Source organism: Pseudophryne corroboree, chromosome 2 (assembly GCF_028390025.1).
Source record: "Pseudophryne corroboree isolate aPseCor3 chromosome 2, aPseCor3.hap2, whole genome shotgun sequence".
Taxonomy (NCBI): Eukaryota; Metazoa; Chordata; class Amphibia; order Anura; family Myobatrachidae; genus Pseudophryne; species Pseudophryne corroboree.
In genome coordinates, this window is record NC_086445.1 from 497596325 (window position 1) to 497614445 (window position 18121).

Below are 18121 nucleotides of genomic sequence, written 5' to 3' on the forward strand. Positions count from 1 at the left end.
TCCAGCTGTCATCCTTATGCAAATCCCTCCCACTGCGAAATTTTTCACTGTTATTGACCTCTGCTCCGCTTTCTTTTCGGTACCTCTGCACCCTGACAGTCAATATTTGTTTGCATTCACATACAGAGGAGTCCAATACACATGGACTCGATTACCACAAGGTTTCATAGACAGTCCAAGTATCTTTTCCCAGGCTTTGCATGATTGTTTACAGTCTTTCCAACCAGAGAGTGGATCAGTATTAATACAGTACGTGGATGATTTACTACTGTGTTCTGATTCATTGGAAGCATCCCTGAATGATACGAAACAGCTCCTGTTTCATCTTTCAGACACAGGACACAAGGTTTCCAAAGACAAGTTGCAATTATGCCAAACTAAGGTAAAATATTTGGGACACTGTCTAACACAAGGACTGAGACACCTGACCGCTGATAGAATTCAAGCAATTAGAGACATGACTCTGCCACAAACCCAGCAACAGATCAGAACATTTTTAGGAATGTGTGGGTATTGCCGTAACTGGATCCCAGGGTTTTCCATTCTAGCGTTACCTTTGCAGGAGATGGTCTCCTCAAACAAACCTGAGCGGATTTCGCATACAGACGAGTCCGAGATGGCATTTGAGAGACTTAAACAGTGCCTAACGCAAGCACCAGCATTAGGTATGCCAGACTATGGGAAACCCTTTGAGCTGTACGGAACAGAAAGTGCTGGTTGCGCGGCAGGCGTCTTAACCCAAAAGCACGGTGATGCCAGCAGGCCGGTAGCATACTACAGCGCTCAGCTAGACACGGTAGCGCGATCCCTCCCCACATGCTTGCGAAGCGTTGCTGCGATAGCATTGCTAGTAACGAAAAGCAAAGATGTAGTGCTAGGTCACAACCTCACAATTCATACACCACATGCAGTGTCAGCCTTGCTAAATTCTGCCCAAACCAGGCACGTCTCATCAGCGCGGTTTACAAGATGGGAATTGGCACTAATGGCCCCCGTAAACATCACCATAAGGAGATGCAGTGCATTAAATCCTGCAACATATCTCCCAGGTGTGCCTGGACAGGCACAAAGGGTGGACGATGAGAGTGGTGGAGAAGGAGAATTTAACACAAAGGAAGACACACATGATTGTATGGAATATTTGACCCAAAATTTTACCGCAAGGCCTGACATCAGTGACAATCCACTGGAAGATGTAGATCTAACTTTCTACACGGATGGTAGTTGTCACAGACAGTCAGACTCGGGAGACTTGTGTACTGGATACGCAGTCGTAGATGACCAAGGCACCATAGAAGCGGAACCGCTAGGCCCACCTCACTCAGCCCAGGTTGCTGAACTGGTCGCCCTAACCAGAGCATGTGAATTGGCTAAGGGCAAATCAGCCAATATCTACACCGACTCTAGATACGCATTCGGGGTAGTCCATGATTTCGGAGCCCTATGGCGCCTCAGAAATTTCATGACGGCAGCTGGTACACCGGTAGCGCATGCAGCTCACATCAAAAGGCTTCTAACAGCGATACAGGAACCCGACAGAGTGGCTGTTATCAAGTGTAAAGCACACACATATAGCCAGGACCCAGTATCACTTGGTAACAGCCGAGCAGACGAAGCAGCTAAGTTAGCAGCTGGTACCCCCAGACAGACAGACACCACACAACTGATGGTATTTAATACCATCAACACACAGAAGTTGTGTGAAATGCAAAATTTGTATTCCACACAGGAAAAGGCAGTCTGGAAGGCAAAGGGATATGGCCAGGAATCCTCAGGACTCTGGACAGATGGACAAGGTAAACCGGTGGCCCCCAGAGCATATCTCCCATGTTTAGCTGAGGCAGCTCACGGGCTAACTCATCTGGGCAAGGAGGGAATGTGCAAGTTGGTAAGAGCATATTGGTGCGCCCCAGGATTTTCATCTCATGCAAGTAAGAGAGCAATGTCATGCCTTACCTGTTTGAGAAAGAACATCGGAAAGTCAATACCAACAGAACCATCTCATATCCCACCTGCAGGCGGCCCTTTCCAGGTAATACAGATTGACTTCATTCAATTACCCCCTTGTCGAAATTTGAAATATGTACTTGTTTGTATAGATGTTTTCTCAAATTGGGTCGAAGCATTTCCTGCGGCCACAAATACCGCTATGTTTACTGCTAAGAAAATTGTGCAGGAATTTGTATGTAGATATGGTATCCCTAGAATAATTGAAAGTGATAGGGGTACCCATTTTACAGGTGATGTCTTCCAAGGAATGTGTAAGTTGATGGGAATTGATAGCAAGCTGCACACTCCATACCGTCCACAGGCGAGTGCGAAGGTAGAAAGAGTGAACAGCACTATTAAAAATAAACTGAGCAAAGTTATGGCAGAGACAGGATTGACATGGCCAGAAGCTCTTACCCATTGTACTGTACAGCATCAGAACCACTCCCAGGTCCCCTCTTAATCTGTCCCCTTTTGAAATCTTGTTTGGTCGACAACCGCATGTTATGATTAACCCTCAGGATGATTTGAAGTGTAACAATGAAGTGACTGTAAAGTACCTGGTTAATATGAGTAAACAGCTAAGGAATCAAAATGATAATTTGAAGTTAATGATTCCTGATTTACCAGATAGTAATTGTCATGACATTGAACCTGGGGATTATGTAATGATACGGAATTTTCTACGCTCAGGTTGCCTTATTGACAGATGGGAAGGACCATACCAAGTCTTATTGACTAGCACTACAGCATTGAAAGTTGCCGAGAGAGAGACTTGGGTTCATTCGTCCCATTGTAAGAAGGTTGCTGATCCAGAGAGGTCCCGTGATAAGGAACAGACGGTAGAGGAAGTTGTATCACTGGAGTGTCTGTTCCAGGAGGACTGAGGCGGCACCTGAGCATTGAGAATCACAAGATCAAAAGCAGTTGTCGATTCCCTGTTCCCTTTTATTGTTTTTCTCCACTCCCCATCCCCCCTCCCTCAAATTATTTTTCCCCCTTCTCATTCTTCTTCGTTTCCTCCTATAAGATGGACTTGCCCCAAGAGACTGTGATCCGGATTTTCCTGTTGACCATGATGTTGACCAGAGCAGTCTGTTCCGGCGAGAGTACCATGGAGGTCGAGAGAGGTTCTGGAATGGGTTCTGATGACAGAGATGGAGGCGTAGTTTCCCAAGAACAACATAATCAACAAGCAAAGGCGAGTATCAGAAAACGATCCGATAGCATTGACCATAGAAGGAATTGTGAAGGATTGTTAGCTGAAGAAAACTGTATCTGTAGGCTCTGTGACAACGTAGTTGAGGATGGGTGCATCAAGAAATGCCAATCCAGTTTTAATATCCACATGGACCGGCATCCTTTGAGTGACTATCACTCCTTAGTGGGTAGTGTGTTAAATCAAACAGATTGTTGGGTATGCTCTCAAGTACCTCAAGGTCATAGCAAATCAGGACTAGTACCATTTCCTTTAACGATAGGGGAGGTACTTGAGCTAAGTGGTGGGAGGCCGGTGGACAGGAGGTTTAATATCTCCAGTCCTCCTAGTTTGAAGCTCCACCAATATCATGTGGATAGATCCCTCATATGTTTTAACATTTCCAATCCCCGAAAGCCGGGAAATTGGGAAGTGTCATGGAGTAACCAAACCATGACCTTTTCATATAGAGCAGATAGAATGCCTACAGATACAGAACTTATACGCCACATAGCCAGTAGAGGAAAATCTTTCCGATATAGGTATACCCTAGGAAATAGGATTACGAGAGTTGGAGAGGTATCACCAGGATACTGTGCACATATCGTACAAGCTGATACGTGTACTAGACAGATGGGAGAATTAGGGTTAGGAGATTTCACATGGAAGATGTGTAATATGGTTATGTCCCACTCCGTCCCATATGTTCTCCCCGATGATGCATATTTCATATGCGGGAGGAAGGCGTATAAGTGGCTTGCCCCAAACTCTGAAGGATTGTGTTATATTGGAAAAGTACTGCCTGAAGTAATGACTGTATCACATGCCAAAATGAAGGATATACACCGTGTTGCCCAAGCTCCTTATACTCACACCCATTACGAGCACGTAGTTAAACGGCACCTGATAGAAAGAACAGAGCATCCGGCCTCTGACATGATCCATGAATCCACCGGGATTCAGGTTCTAATCGCGTTAGATTTCACTCGCACCGCCAGAGGAGTGTTGAATTATAAATACATATCTGCGCTCGCAAATTTGTTAGACAATATCACAGAAATGTATGATGACACGTTTAGGTATACTGGAAGAGAACTTCAAGCTTATAAAACAGAACTGGTTCAGCATAGAATGATTCTCAATTATCTCACGGCAGTAACAGGTGGATATTGTGTCACACTGGCAACGCAGTACGGCGTGAAATGTTGCACATATATTACAAATAGTACCGAGGACCCGGTCGAGGTCATAGACCAAAAGATGGACGATATTCTCCAACTGAAGTGGGAATTTCGCAGGAGACACAATCTCACCCTTGCTGCTGTGAGTAATGAGCTGACTGGTTGGGTGTCATGGTTGAACCCGCGAAATTGGTTCTCCGGTTTAAGAGAATGGGCTCAAGGAGTCATAATGGATGTTGGGAAGTTTCTCCTATGTATCTTAGGTGTTATCATAACGATTGGCTTGATATTTAGATGCGGTCAGGCTTTAACGAAGTGCAAACGAAGTACCAGGGTGATGAGTTTAAGGAGTGAGGAAATTGTAATTCCAATGGATTTGATTTATGACCCAAATGTAGAAACAATGATGTGATGAAAATGCGATTTCTACGGTCCGTTTCTTTCACCTGTTTTTCCGTTTTCTCCAAGGTAAAAAGACCCACTTGGACGAGGAATTTGATGAGCCGATATACAGACAACAGATGGATTAAAGAAGAAGTTTTGACAACCTGATACGCAGATTTTTGATGAACTTTGCCATAGATCCCCAGTTTCCCTAGAAATTTTAAAATTACGCTAGCCCAACACTTTTGTAAATCTATGGACATTGACAAAGCTTTTTGCCCACACGCCTTTTGGCAAAAGCACAAAGAAGACTGCATTCAACAGACACCGAACAAGACTTCAACCGACAAATGTTCATTTACCTGACATAGAATACCACTGCATTTACCGTAATTATGTCTTTTCTTCATCTCTACAACCTTCAGGTAATTACACACATAGTATAGGGAATACAGGCACAGATACCAGCAATCACATATTCCCCCATTCATGTATCATCAACTAAAATGTGCTCCCCATTTTGTTCAAAATCCGAAAAGAGCTCGGTAAAGTTTGACAGCCCATCCACAGACCCGTACCACGGGATAAGAAGGAATTCAAATGTATACTTCGCAATGCCTCGAAGCTTGATTTAAAACACGTACGGCACGATGATACATGACCCCCAAGCACGGATTCATACACACATGCTTCTGCTATCACACTAGGTCATACCCTTTTCCTACCTTCTCCTCTCCTCCCCTACCCAACCATGTAAATGTATTAACCCCTGACATATATTTTTCTCTTTTTGAAATGTTTTAGGAAGTGGCAGTTATTGTTGACTGCCAAAGGGTGGACTGTCAAAGTCAGAAAAATATCTCTATGCACACTGCCATATTTGCACCTCACACAGGTCTGCGCTGCGCATGCGTGCGCTCTCCCGTGCGTGCACATACTCGCTGTTGCGGGCACCCGCCGGTGCGCGGTATGTGCATTTACGGTAGAGTTCATGTGTTCGTAGCGTGCGACTCTTTCGTTACATATTTCCACTATATAATGTATTTTCTCTAACGTCCTAAGTGGATGCTGGGGACTCCGTCAGGACCATGGGGTTTAGCGGCTCCGCAGGAGACAGGGCACAATAATAAAAGCTTTAGGATCAGGTGGTGTGCACTGGCTCCTCCCCCTATGACCCTCCTCCAAGCCTCCGTTAGATTCTTGTGCCCGGCCGAGAAGGGTGCAATCTAGGTGGCTCTCCTGAGCTGCTTAGAATAAAAGTTTAAGTTAGGTTTTTTATTTTCAGTGAGTCCTGCTGGCAACAGGCTCACTGCTACGAGGGACTTAGGGGAGAGAAGTAAACTCACCTGCGTGCAGGATGGATTTGCTTCTTAGGCTACTGGACACCATTAGCTCCAGAGGGAGTCGGAACACAGGTCTCACCCTGGGGTTCGTCCCGGAGCCGTGCCGCCGACCCCCCTTGCAGATGCCGAAGTTGAAGAGGTCCAGAGGTCCAGAAACAGGCGGCAGAAGACTTTCAGTCTTCATAAGGTAGCGCACAGCACTGCAGCTGTGCGCCATTGTTGTCAGCACACTTCATACCAGCGGTCACTGAGGGTGCAGGGCGCTGGGGGGGCGCCCTGGGCAGCAATGTATTATACCTTTTTTATGGCTAAAATACATCACATATAGCCCTTGAGGCTATATGGATGTATTTAACCCCTGCCAGATCTCACAAACTCCGGGAGAAGAGCCCGCCGTTTTAGGGGGCGGGGCCTATTCTCCTCAGCACACGGCGCCATTTTCCTGCTCAGCTCTGCTGTGAGGAAGGCTCCCAGGCTCTCCCCTGCACTGCACTACAGAAACAGGGTTAAAACAGAGAGGGGGGGCACTTATTTGGCGATATGATTACATATGTGAAAATGCTATAAGGGAAAACACTTGTATAAGGGGTTGTCCCTGTATAATTATAGCGTTTTTGGTGTGTGCTGGCAAACTCTCCCTCTGTCTCCCCAAAGGGCTAGTGGGGTCCTGTCCTCTATCAGAGCATTCCCTGTGTGTGTGCTGTGTGTCGACATGTAGGAGGACGATGTTGGTGAGGAGGCGGAGCAAATTGCCTGTATTGGTGATGTCACTCTCTAGGGAGTCGACACCGGAATGGATGGCTTATTTAGGAATTACGTGATAATGTCAACACGATGCAAGGTCGGTTGACGACATGAGACGGCCGGCAAACAAATTAGTACCTGTCCAGGCGTCTCAGACACCGTCAGGGGCTTGTAAAAACGCCCATTTACCTCAGTTGGTCGACACAGACACGGACACTGACTTCAGTGTCGACGGTGAAGAAACAAACGTATTTTCCTTTAGGGCCACACGTTACATGTTAAGGGCAATGAAGGAGGTGTTACATATTTCTGATACTACAAGTACCACAAATAAGGGTATTATGTAGGGTGGGAATAATCTACTTGTAGTTTTTCCTGAATCAGATAAATTAAAGTGTGTTATGATACGTGGGTTTCCTCCGATAGAAAATTATTGGAGGTATACCTTTTCCCGCCAGAAGTGAGGGCGAGTTGGGAAACACACCTTAGGGTGGATAAGGCGCTCACACGCTTATAAAAACAAGTGGCGTTACCGTCTCCAGATACGGCCGCCCTCAAGGAGCCAGCTGATAGGAAGCTGAAAAATATCCTAAAAAGTATATACACACATACTGGTGTTATACTACGACCAGCAATCGCCTCAGCCTGGATGTGCAGCGCTGGGGGGGCTTGGTCGGATTTCCTGACTGAAAATATTGATACCCTTGACAGGAACAATATTTTATTGACTATAGAGCATTTTAAGGATGCATTTCTATATATGCGAGATGCGCAGAGGGATATTTGCATTCTGGCATCAAGAGTAGATGTGATGTCCATATCTGCCAGACGATGTTTATAGACACGACAGTGGTCAGGTGATGCAGATTCCAGACGGCACATGGAAGTATTGCCGTATAAAGGGGCGGTCCATCGGACCTGGTGGCCATGGCAACAGCTGGAAAATCCACTTTTGTTACCCCAAGTCACATCTCAGCAGAAAAGGACACAGTCTTTTCAGTCTCAGTCCTTTCGTACCCATAAAGGCAGGCGGGCAAAAGGCCAGTCAATCTGCCCATGGTTAGAGGAAAGGGAAGAAGACTGCAGCAGGCAGCCCATTCCCAGGAACAGAAGTCCTCCACAGCTTCTGCCAAGTCCGCAGCATGACGCTGGGGCCATACAAGCGGACTCAGGTGCGGTGGGGGGTCATCTCAAGAGTTTCAGCACGCAGTGGGCTCACTCGCAAGTGGACTCCTGGATCCTACACGTAGTATCCCAGGTGTACATTGGAAATTCGAGACGTCTTCCCCTCACAAGTTCCTGAAGTCTGCTTTACCAACGTCTCCCTCCGACAGGGAGGCAGTATTGGGAAAAAAATTCACAGGCTGTATTCCCAGCAGGTGATAATCAAAGTACCCCTCCTACAACAAGGGAAGGGGTATTATTCCACACTATATTGTGGTACTGAAGCCAAACGGCTCGGTGAGATCTAAAAGATTTGAACAATTACATACAAGGGTTCAAATCAAGATGGAGTCACTCAGAGCAGTGATAGCGAACCAGGACGATATGGTGTCACTGGATATCAGGGACGCTTACCTACATGTCAAAATTTTGCCCTTCTCACCAAGGGTATCTCAGGTTCGTGGTACAGAACTGTCACTATCAGTTCAGACGCTGCCGTTTGGATTGTCCACGGCACCCCGGGTCTTTACCATGGTAATGGCCGAAATGATGATTCTTCCTAAAAGAAATATGGACGCTTTCCTGATAAGGGCAAGGTCCAGAGAACAGTTGGCGGTCGGAGTAGCACTATCTCAAGTAGTTCTACGACAGCACGAGTGGTTTCTAAATATTCCAAAATCGCAGCTTTTCCGACGACACGTCTAATGTTCCTAGGAATGATTCTGGACACAGTCCAGAAAAGGATGTTTTCTCCCGGAGAAGAAGGCCAGGGAGTTATCCGAGCTAGTCAGGAACCTCCTAAAACCAGGAAAAGTATCAGTGCATCATTGCACAAGGGTCCTGTGAAAAATGGTGGTTTCTTACAAAGCGATCCCATTCGGTAGATTTCACGCAAGAACCTTTCAGTGGAATCTGCTGGGAAAATGGTCCGGATCGCATCTTCAGATGCATCAGCGGATAACCCTGTCTCCAAGGACAAGGGTGTTTTCTTCTGCGGTGGCTGCAGAGTGCTCATCTATGAAAGGGCCGCAGATTCGACATTCAGGACTGGGTCCTGGTGACCACGGATGCCAGCCTGAGTGGCTGGGGAGCAGTCACACAAGGAAAAAATTTCCAGGGAGTGTGATCAAGTCTGGAGACTTCTCTCCACATAAATATACTGGAGCTAAGGGCAATTTACAAGGCTCTAAGCTTAGCAAGACCTCTGCTTCAAGGTCAGCCGGTATTGATCCAGTGGGACAACATCACGGCAGTCGCCCACGTAAACAGACAGGGCGGCACATGAAGCAGGAGGGAAATGGCAGAAACTGCAAGGATTCTTCGCTGGGCGAAAAATCATGTGATAACACTCTCAGCAGTGTTAATTCCGGGAGTGGAAAACTGGGAAGCAGACTTCCTCAGCAGGCATAACCTCCACCCGGGAGAGTGGGGACTTCAGCGGGAAGTCTTCCACATGATTGTAAACCGTTGGGAAAAACCAAAGGTGGACATGATGGCGTCCCGCCTGAACAAAAAACTAGACAGATATTGCGCCAGGTCAAGGGACCCTCAGGCAATAGCGGTGGACGCTCTGGTAACACTGTGGGTGTACCAGTCAGGGTATGTGTTCCCTCCTATGCATCTCATACCAAAAGTACTGAGAATCATAAGAAGGAGATGAGTAAGAACGATACTCGTGGTTCCGGATAGGTCAAGAAGGACTTGGTACCCGGAACTTCAAGAGATGCTCACGGAAGAACCGGGGCCTCTACCTTTAAGAGAGGACCTGCTCCAGCAGGGGCCTTGTCTGTTCCAAGACTTACCGCGGCTGCGTTTGACGGCATGGCAGTTGAACGCCGGATCCTGAAAGGGCATTCCAGATGAAGTCATCCCTACCCTGGTCGAAGCCAGGAAGGATGTAATCGAAAAACATTTTCACCACATTGGGCGAAAATATGTTGCGTGGTGTGAGGCCAAGAAGGTCCCTACAGAGGAATTCCAACTGGGTCGTTTCCTACATTTCCTGAAAACAGGACTGTCTATGTGCCTAAAATTAGGGTCCATTAAGGTTCAAATTTCGACCCTGTCGAATTTCTTCCAGAAAGAACTGGCTTCAGTGCCTGAAGTTCAGACGTTTGTAAAAGGGGTACTGCATATACAGCCTCCTTTTGTGCCCCCAGTGGCACCTTGGGATCTCAATGTTGTTTTGAGTTTCCTAAAGTCACATTGGTTGGATCCACTCACCACTGTGGAATTAAAATATTTCACATGGAAGGTGAAGATTCTATTAGCCCTGGCTTCAGCCAGGCGTGTGTCAGAATGGGCGGCTTTATCATATAAAAGCCCTTACTTAATTTTATTCTGACAGGGCAGAATTGAGGACTCGTCCTCAATTTCTCCTTAAGGTGTTTTCTGTTTTTCACATGAACCAACCTATTGTGGTACCTGCGGCTACTAGGGACTTGGAGGACTCCAAGTTACTTGACGTTGTCAGGGCCCTGAAAATATATGTTTCCAGGACGACTGGAGTCAGAAAATCTGACTCGCTGTTTAGCCTGTATGCACCCAACAAGATGGGTGTTCCTGCTTCTAAGCAGACGATTGCTCGCTGGATTTGTAGTACAATTCAGCTTGCACATTCTGTGGCAGGCTTGCCACAGCCAAAATCAGTAAAAGCCCATTCCACAAGGAAGTGGGCTCATCTTGGGCGGCTGCCCGAGGGGTCTCGGCTTTACAACTTTGCCGAGCTGCTACTTGGTCAGGGGCACACCCTGACTGAGGAGGACCTGGAGTTCTCTCATTCGGTGCTGCAGAGTCATCCGCACTCTCCCGCCCGTTTGGGAGCTTTGGTAGAATCCCCATGGTCCTGACGGAGTCCCCAGCATCCACTTAGGACGTTAGAGAAAATAAGAATTTACTTACCGATAATTCTATTTCTCGTAGTCCGTAGTGGATGCTGGGCGCCCATCCCAAGTGCGGATTGTCTGCAATACTTGTACATAGTTATTGTTACAAAAATCGGGTTATTCTTGTTGTGAGCCATCTTTTCAGAGGTTCCTTCGTTGTTATCATACTGTTAACTGGGTTCAGATCACAGGTTGTACGGTGTGATTGGTGTGGCTGGTATGAGTCTTACCCGGGATTCAATATCCTTCCTTATTATGCACGCTCGTCCGGGCACAGTATCCTAACTGAGGCTTGGAGGAGGGTCATAGGGGGAGGAGCCAGTGCACACCACCTGATCCTAAAGCTTTTATTATTGTGCCCTGTCTCCTGCGGAGCCGCTAAACCCCATGGTCCTGACGGAGTCCCCAGCATCCACTACGGACTACGAGAAATAGAATTATCGGTAAGTAAATTCTTATTTTGTAGATCATGGTCCCTTTGAGAGATTCTGAAAGTTTGGTTAATATAGAATGTTCATGAACAGAGAAATCCCCCTTTGTTTGATACGAAGGGTCAGACAGGAGTAATACAGTGGTGTTTAGTACCCATCGGAAGAGTATTTAATTAGCAATATTCCGGTGTTGGTTTGAAGCGGATTAATCGCTCGTGCGAATAGTTATGGACATAAGAAGTTTATGAACATTTACTGTATTTGCACTTACTTATCCATGCGGCGGGAAACCCAGTTTCCCTCCCACCTGAGCTGTTGGAAATAGTCACGGCCCACCTGTATGAATCAACCTATGACCTTTTGTTATAATGCGAGGAGGAATTCCTGTGTCCAATGAACAATGAGATTGTAGGGACCATTGAATTGTATTGTGTGTGGGGCATAAATAGACAAGCCGATCACATCCAGCTCTCACTCTTCAACGGTTATCATTGCTGAAAATCGGGAGCTGGATGTCCAGAGGCGCATGCGATCGTTTCCTTTGTGCGTAAGTTTTCTCCGCAATCATATTGTCTTTCTTGATGTTATGGGCCATATCTCTCTCTCTCTCTCTTCTTCTCTTTCTCTCGTACTCTCTTAAACGTAATAGTATTGTATTGTATTTCCTGTGTAGTTATCTGGTTAGGTAGTCTATGTTATGTTATATTGTAGTGTATGACTTGTATTGTATTAATTCTTTTGCAAGTATAACATTCATAATATATATATTAGGCGTTGGACCCTAAGCACGGTATCTGTGTATTTCTTATAGTGTTAAGTATTCACAGAGCGTCGGTGACGCTCAAACAGCTTTTAGGTTAATAAGGTTACACTGTGTTGCATCTACACCCTATCTCTACACTAAGGTTTTACAGCATATTACATTGTTTTTGGTTTAGATTTAAAGGTTTAACATTGTGAGCGTCAGCGCCGCTGGTGATCTCCTCGTGGTCCCGAGCGTCCGCTACGCTATAGCGAATCATTACGTTAGCCGGCAGCCAATAGCGTGCCTGCCTGTGATCTCTCGGCCGTGAGCGAACGTGACGCTTGAGCGTCTCGACCACGGCTAAGCGATCGTTACGCAACGAGCGTACCCTTACGGTACTCCATACGTAAATAGCGTACAGTGTTCTTAGACCTCATAAAGGGTTTTATATAAAGATAAATAATTTAGCTTTATCAGGTGGGAGGGCAATATCACCAATCACGTCTAAAATTAGACCTGTAAATGTGGGATCGCTCACATCTGAAAGGAGAAGTCTCCTATTTCAAATGATGTGCCCCCTTAGCATGATCACCAGACAATATCACCCAGCGCTACAGAAATAAATAATTTCCTATAGATGAGCGAAGGTCATAATATGCCCATAATCCCTCATACTGGTCTGCACACACATGGGGGCACGCCTGTCTTTAAAAAGGGGAGGGGTATGATGTACACCAGAGAATAACTGAAACCGTAGACAAGGAAATATGCATTTTCCACAGATAGGGGTTGGGTAGGAGGTTTTGGGTTGGGGTCTAAGCCCTCATCTTCCCCATCTTGTGTCAAGGAAAAAAAACCACAGTGACGCCTTATTAATGTGGTAGGTTGTCTCATTTAAAATGGTAGGCCTTGTTGAGCTAATGTATTATTTCTACACATTAGAAGCATTTAAACCAAGTCAGCGAAAATAAAAATAAACCATCAAAAGAATTCATTTCAAATGCAGATTCTTTTTGGTCAAAACATACACATAGAATCCTGCTTTTTACTATGTTGGTCATCACTGGTGAAAGAAGAACCACAAAGTATTTCTTGTGGTGCTTAGAAAATTGAAAATAATTTTAATAATACTTTTTGTGGCCATTTGGGTTAAAAAAAAATTGACATGTTAGAATGAGTAAAAAAAGTCTAAAGGCATTTTCGTTGTACCCCCTCCCCCCAGATATATCAGTGACATTAATGTTGGTGTGTGGTGAGCACTAATTTAAAAAAAATTACTTCAGCAAAAGGTTAAGTAAACCATCGTCAGCAAAGGGGTTAAAACTATTGCAATGGCAGGATGTTCCTTATGCTTATTTTTTACTTTGCAGATTTGGCACCATGTCCAGGGTTTGTGAATGCATATCAAGCCTGGCCATGGCAAGTTATACTGCAAGAAAATCAGATTCCTCTATGCACTGGCAGCTTATTAAACAGTTTCTGGTTACTGACCTCAGCTGACTGTATTAAAAATAGGTGGGTACTGATGTGCTCTAAAGAAATGCTTGATGTTCATGTGATTACATATATGCTCGGTATGGAACTAGATTATGTTATTTGTAATTCACCTATTTGTAATCCCATACGAACATAAAAAATATGTCTGTGTTATTATATTCACTTAGTAAGAGTGGAGCATACATATACACAAACATACGCACACAGGCAGGTACATTTTACTATGTTTTTGGAGAATGTGGGAAAGCTGGAGAACACACAAACACAAGGAGAATTTACATACTCCACACAGATACAGCCCTGGTTGGGAATGGAACTCCCAGGGGGTGGTAAACAGCAATGTTGACCACTGTGCTGCCCAAAATATCTCACTAATTATGTGCTCCAAGCAGGGACGTGCGGTGAGCTAAAAGGCTAAGGAGGCACTAGCTATATAACACTAATCAATTGTTTTAAGGCAAATCAATTAGCGCTGTACGGCTGGAGACCTGAACATGTGTAGAACTGATTCCCCATTTACAAGGATGGTGGATGAGTGAGGAGGGCACAGTCGCATGGGATCATACCCTCCAACATTTTACACATAAAAATCAGTACCAATTAGAAAAGGGGGCATTTGACTATACTTTCAATGGAAGTTTGGAGAGTCAAAAATAAGTATAGCCCATTAAAAAAAGGTACTGTACCTGCCAAAAAGGTACAGTTGGAGGGCATGTGGGATGTGTCAGCGACCGTCTGAGATAAGTGGTTAAAAATACTAGTAGCGATGGTCAGGCATGCCTGGTGGTCCCCCAACATGTGTCCCCTCTCTCTACCCCACCTACCTCCTAAGAGGCCTTACAGATGAGGGGGTCAGGGCCCTCCAAGCTTCTGCAAAGGTGAATGTGAATTTTAAAAGATATGATGTACTTTAAGTAGACACAGACCTGGTTTTGAGAGCATTTTAAAGAAAACTAATCAGAATCTTATCTCAGGAAGTGATAATCTGTAATTGAATTGCTATATATGTAAGCAGCACAAAATAAACCAATAAAGGGGGGTACACACGGAGAGATCCGTATTTAAAATCTATGCAATCTGACTAGATTGCTTAGGTTTTAAGCACGAATCTGCTGTGTGTATGCCCCCAGCGATAGCGCCACGCATCGCCATCGCTGGTGCTAGATTGGCCTGCATGCAGGCTCAATCTAGCAGGTCGCTCACTTCAGCGCTGTGTGAAGTGAGCGTCCCCCGTCGTCGTCTCCGGGGGAAGAGATGTGTGCTGAGCGGTCTGTGTTAAGATCGCTCATTTTGTGCTCATGTAAATGCTTCTACAGTATGTATGCAGATAACATTGGTCTGAAAAAAGATGTGATAGGACATATCATTGTCTCTTCCCAGGGATGTTTCCTTGCTCACTGTAATCCTGGAAGCGGGTAACCCTTCTCAGAGCAGCACTAGCAACATTGCAAAGATTATTCAACACCCCAACGTCACCGCTGCCCCTGTAGTCAACAACTTTGCCTTAATTCGCCTCTCAAAGCCAGCCTGGTTCACCTCATCCCTTATGCCGATTTGCCTCTCACAAACTACGGAGGACCCAGCAATAGGAAGTGTGTGTAGTGCCTCAACTGGAAACATGTCAACTGGTAAATAATGCAGCCTTCTTTTAATCAGTGAGTTGTACGCTGACGTTACTAAAGCTATTTTGCGGTGGTCATTTTACCTCACAGGTGGGTTATTGAGTCTTGTTGGCACTGTGACCTCTGGACTGAGCTGCCTCAGCGTGTCAGATTCTGGATTGCTCTATCTCCAGTTCTCCCTTTCAAATGATCTGTTAAAAAAGGTAAACAGTAGTGATTTTAGCTACAGGATATTTTCTGGTATATAGAAACATAGAATATGACGGCAGATAAGAACCACTTGGCCCATCTAGTCTGCCCATGTACACACACTTACATACTAGGGTCAATTTTTTGTCAGGAGCCGAGTAACCTACCAGTATATTTTTGTATTGTGGGAGGAAATCAGAGTACCCGGGAGAAACACACGCAAGCACAGGGAGAATATATCATTCTGTTGTCAAGGAAGTAAGAGGTAATAAGACAAATCAGGGCTGGTCACAGGGTATGTGTTTCAGAATCTCTACACATACACTATGTAGACAAAAGAGACTGGACACTGGGGGTCATTCCGAGTTGTTCGCTCGTTGCCGATTTTCGCTATACTGCGCATGCGCAAGGTTCGCAGAGCGCATGCGCTTAGTTATTTTACACAAAAGTTAGGTATTTTACTCACGGCATAACAAAGCTTTTTCATCGCTGTGCTGATCGTAGTGTGATAGACAGGAAGTGGGTGTTTCTGGGCGGAAACTGGCCGTTTTATGGGAGTGTGCGGAAAAACGCAGGCGTTCGAGTTGCAAAACGCAGGAGTGGCTGGAGAAACGGGGGAGTGGTTGGGCAAACGCTGGGTGTGTTTGTGACGTCAAACCAGGAACGAAAAGGACTGAGCTGGTCGCAATGGCTGAGTAAGTCTGGAGCTACTCAGAAACTGCTAAGACATTTATTTTCGCAATTCTGCTAAGCTAAGATACACTCCCAGATGGCGGCGGCTTAGCGTGTGCAATGCTGCTAAAAGCAGCTAGCGAGCGAACAACTCGGAATCACCCCCACTGACAGCAGATGGAGCAACAAGATTACTAGAGACCCTTCTTGGTAAACGGTCCACAAGTTCCTGGACAACAGCAGGCGGTATGTTTTGTTATTCCACTTTAAGTACAGTGACCAACTGCGACACACTGAAGAAGATCGAGTCGTCTAGAACGCACCCAGCACTCCAATTCGTCCCAGAGGTTCTCAATGGGGTTAAAATCTGGTCTCTGAGCTAGTCAGTCCATCCGGCTTACTGGATTTCCTGTATACCAATCCAGCGTCACCTTTGTCTACATAGTGTACATCACAAAAACCCACAGTTAGTTATGGAAGAAGAGAACCTAAAATTTCAGCTGTAGCTTAAAACGAATCATCAGTTTACACATCACACCTAGTACATGTTCGAATAAATGACTGTCGCCAATGGGTTAGTGTCTTTATGTAACAACTGAAAATATATCCAGAGACAGGCACATTCGGTATAAGTGTTTATGTAGTTTAAAACAAATATGCAAAGAGATCCTTTAGCTAAGACTTCTTTTCCTTTTTTTGTTTTCTAGATTGGTACAGGAAACGCATTCGTGTGCATGAATACAGACAACACAGCTTACCTTCAAGGCACTTCCCTTTACCTGTCCAACAGCAGTCTTTTATCCAGTACCTGTCTCAGCTACACCAGTACTGGGCCAGCTATAGACTGGATCAATTCATCCATAAATTAGTTACAAATGTCATGTACACTAAAATAACTCTCTCACTTAATCATGATGAAATGAGCAGCTTAGTTACCTAATGTTATGCTGTGAGGGTAACCATTCCAGCAAACGTGCTGCTTTTATGTGCAATGCTCAATGCTGCAACAAGCCACTATGCGCTAGAAGACCATATATGCACTCAGAATGGCTGGGTTCTTCCCTACTTGACTAGAGTGTAGACAAACACTGGATGTAATGTGAATAAACATTGAATAGCACTGCAAAACCTTAATAAAGAAGTACTTTATTGGTACTAAACACGATGAACAGTTATCAGTATATTAAAATAATGTTACATGCTATACCTTTTATCAAACCATGATTTATTTATCCCATTATAAGGCAATGCTTTGAAAGAAATCACTTACTACACTAATTACTATGTTCACTAGGAATCTTTCGACTGCAGGTCATAACACACTCGAATGTCACTCAGACAAAAAAAAAAAAGGTCATAGGGGCAGATTTATTAAGCTCGGTGAAGTGATAAAGTGGAAGGTGATAAAGTACCAGCCAATCAGCTCCTAACTGCCATGTCACAGGCTGGGTTTGAAAAATGACAGTTAGGAGCTGATTGGCTGGTCCTTTATCACCTTCCACTTTATCACTTCACCAAGCTTAATAAATCTGCCCCATAGTTCCTAATGACTGTAAAGGCTGCATTCCTGAATGTGGGTTGAGCCTCTGCAATGGCTGCTAATGGTAGGGACAAGTGATGCCATTTGCAGAGTGGAATCCTCACACAGTTATAAGCATCATAATTCAGACTACGGAGCAGATTTAACAAGCAATTTTCTAGTTCTCACTCATTACTAATGTTAAATGGTGCTCCAATCAGCTCCAAGCTGTCATGTGTTTGAAAAATGACAGGAGCAAATTGGTTGGAGCACCATTTAAGATTAGTAATGAGTGATTAAAAGAATGTCACTTGTTCTTAAATTTGCCCTTATGTGTTTCACTTGATACACAGCATTTAACCCATAGTAAGTAACATCTCCCAAAATAAACAGGTTTTTTTTTTCTTGTGTTTTTCTTCTGCAAAATAAAAAAAAAAAAAATAGTGGAAAAAACACCTTTCAAAAATAAGATTTTACACTTACCGGTAAATCTATTTCTCGTAGTCCGTAGAAGATGCTGGGACTCCGTAAGGACCATGGGGAATAGACGGGCTCCGC

At 44.9% G+C, this 18121-nt stretch overlaps 1 protein-coding gene across 1 annotated transcript in view; it reads left to right on the plus strand.

Moving 5' to 3' along the window:
- LOC135030978 (transmembrane protease serine 11D-like) overlaps window positions 1-17312 on the plus strand; it is a 213772-nt gene extending 196460 nt beyond the window's left edge. Inside the window, exons 7-10 of the mRNA XM_063953977.1 lie at window positions 13435-13579; window positions 14942-15189; window positions 15274-15386; window positions 16752-17312. Coding sequence (XP_063810047.1) covers window positions 13435-13579; window positions 14942-15189; window positions 15274-15386; window positions 16752-16913 — 668 coding nt within the window. The 3' untranslated portion in view covers window positions 16914-17312. The remainder of the gene's footprint in view (window positions 1-13434; window positions 13580-14941; window positions 15190-15273; window positions 15387-16751) is intronic.
- Window positions 17313-18121: the final 809 nt, after the last annotated feature.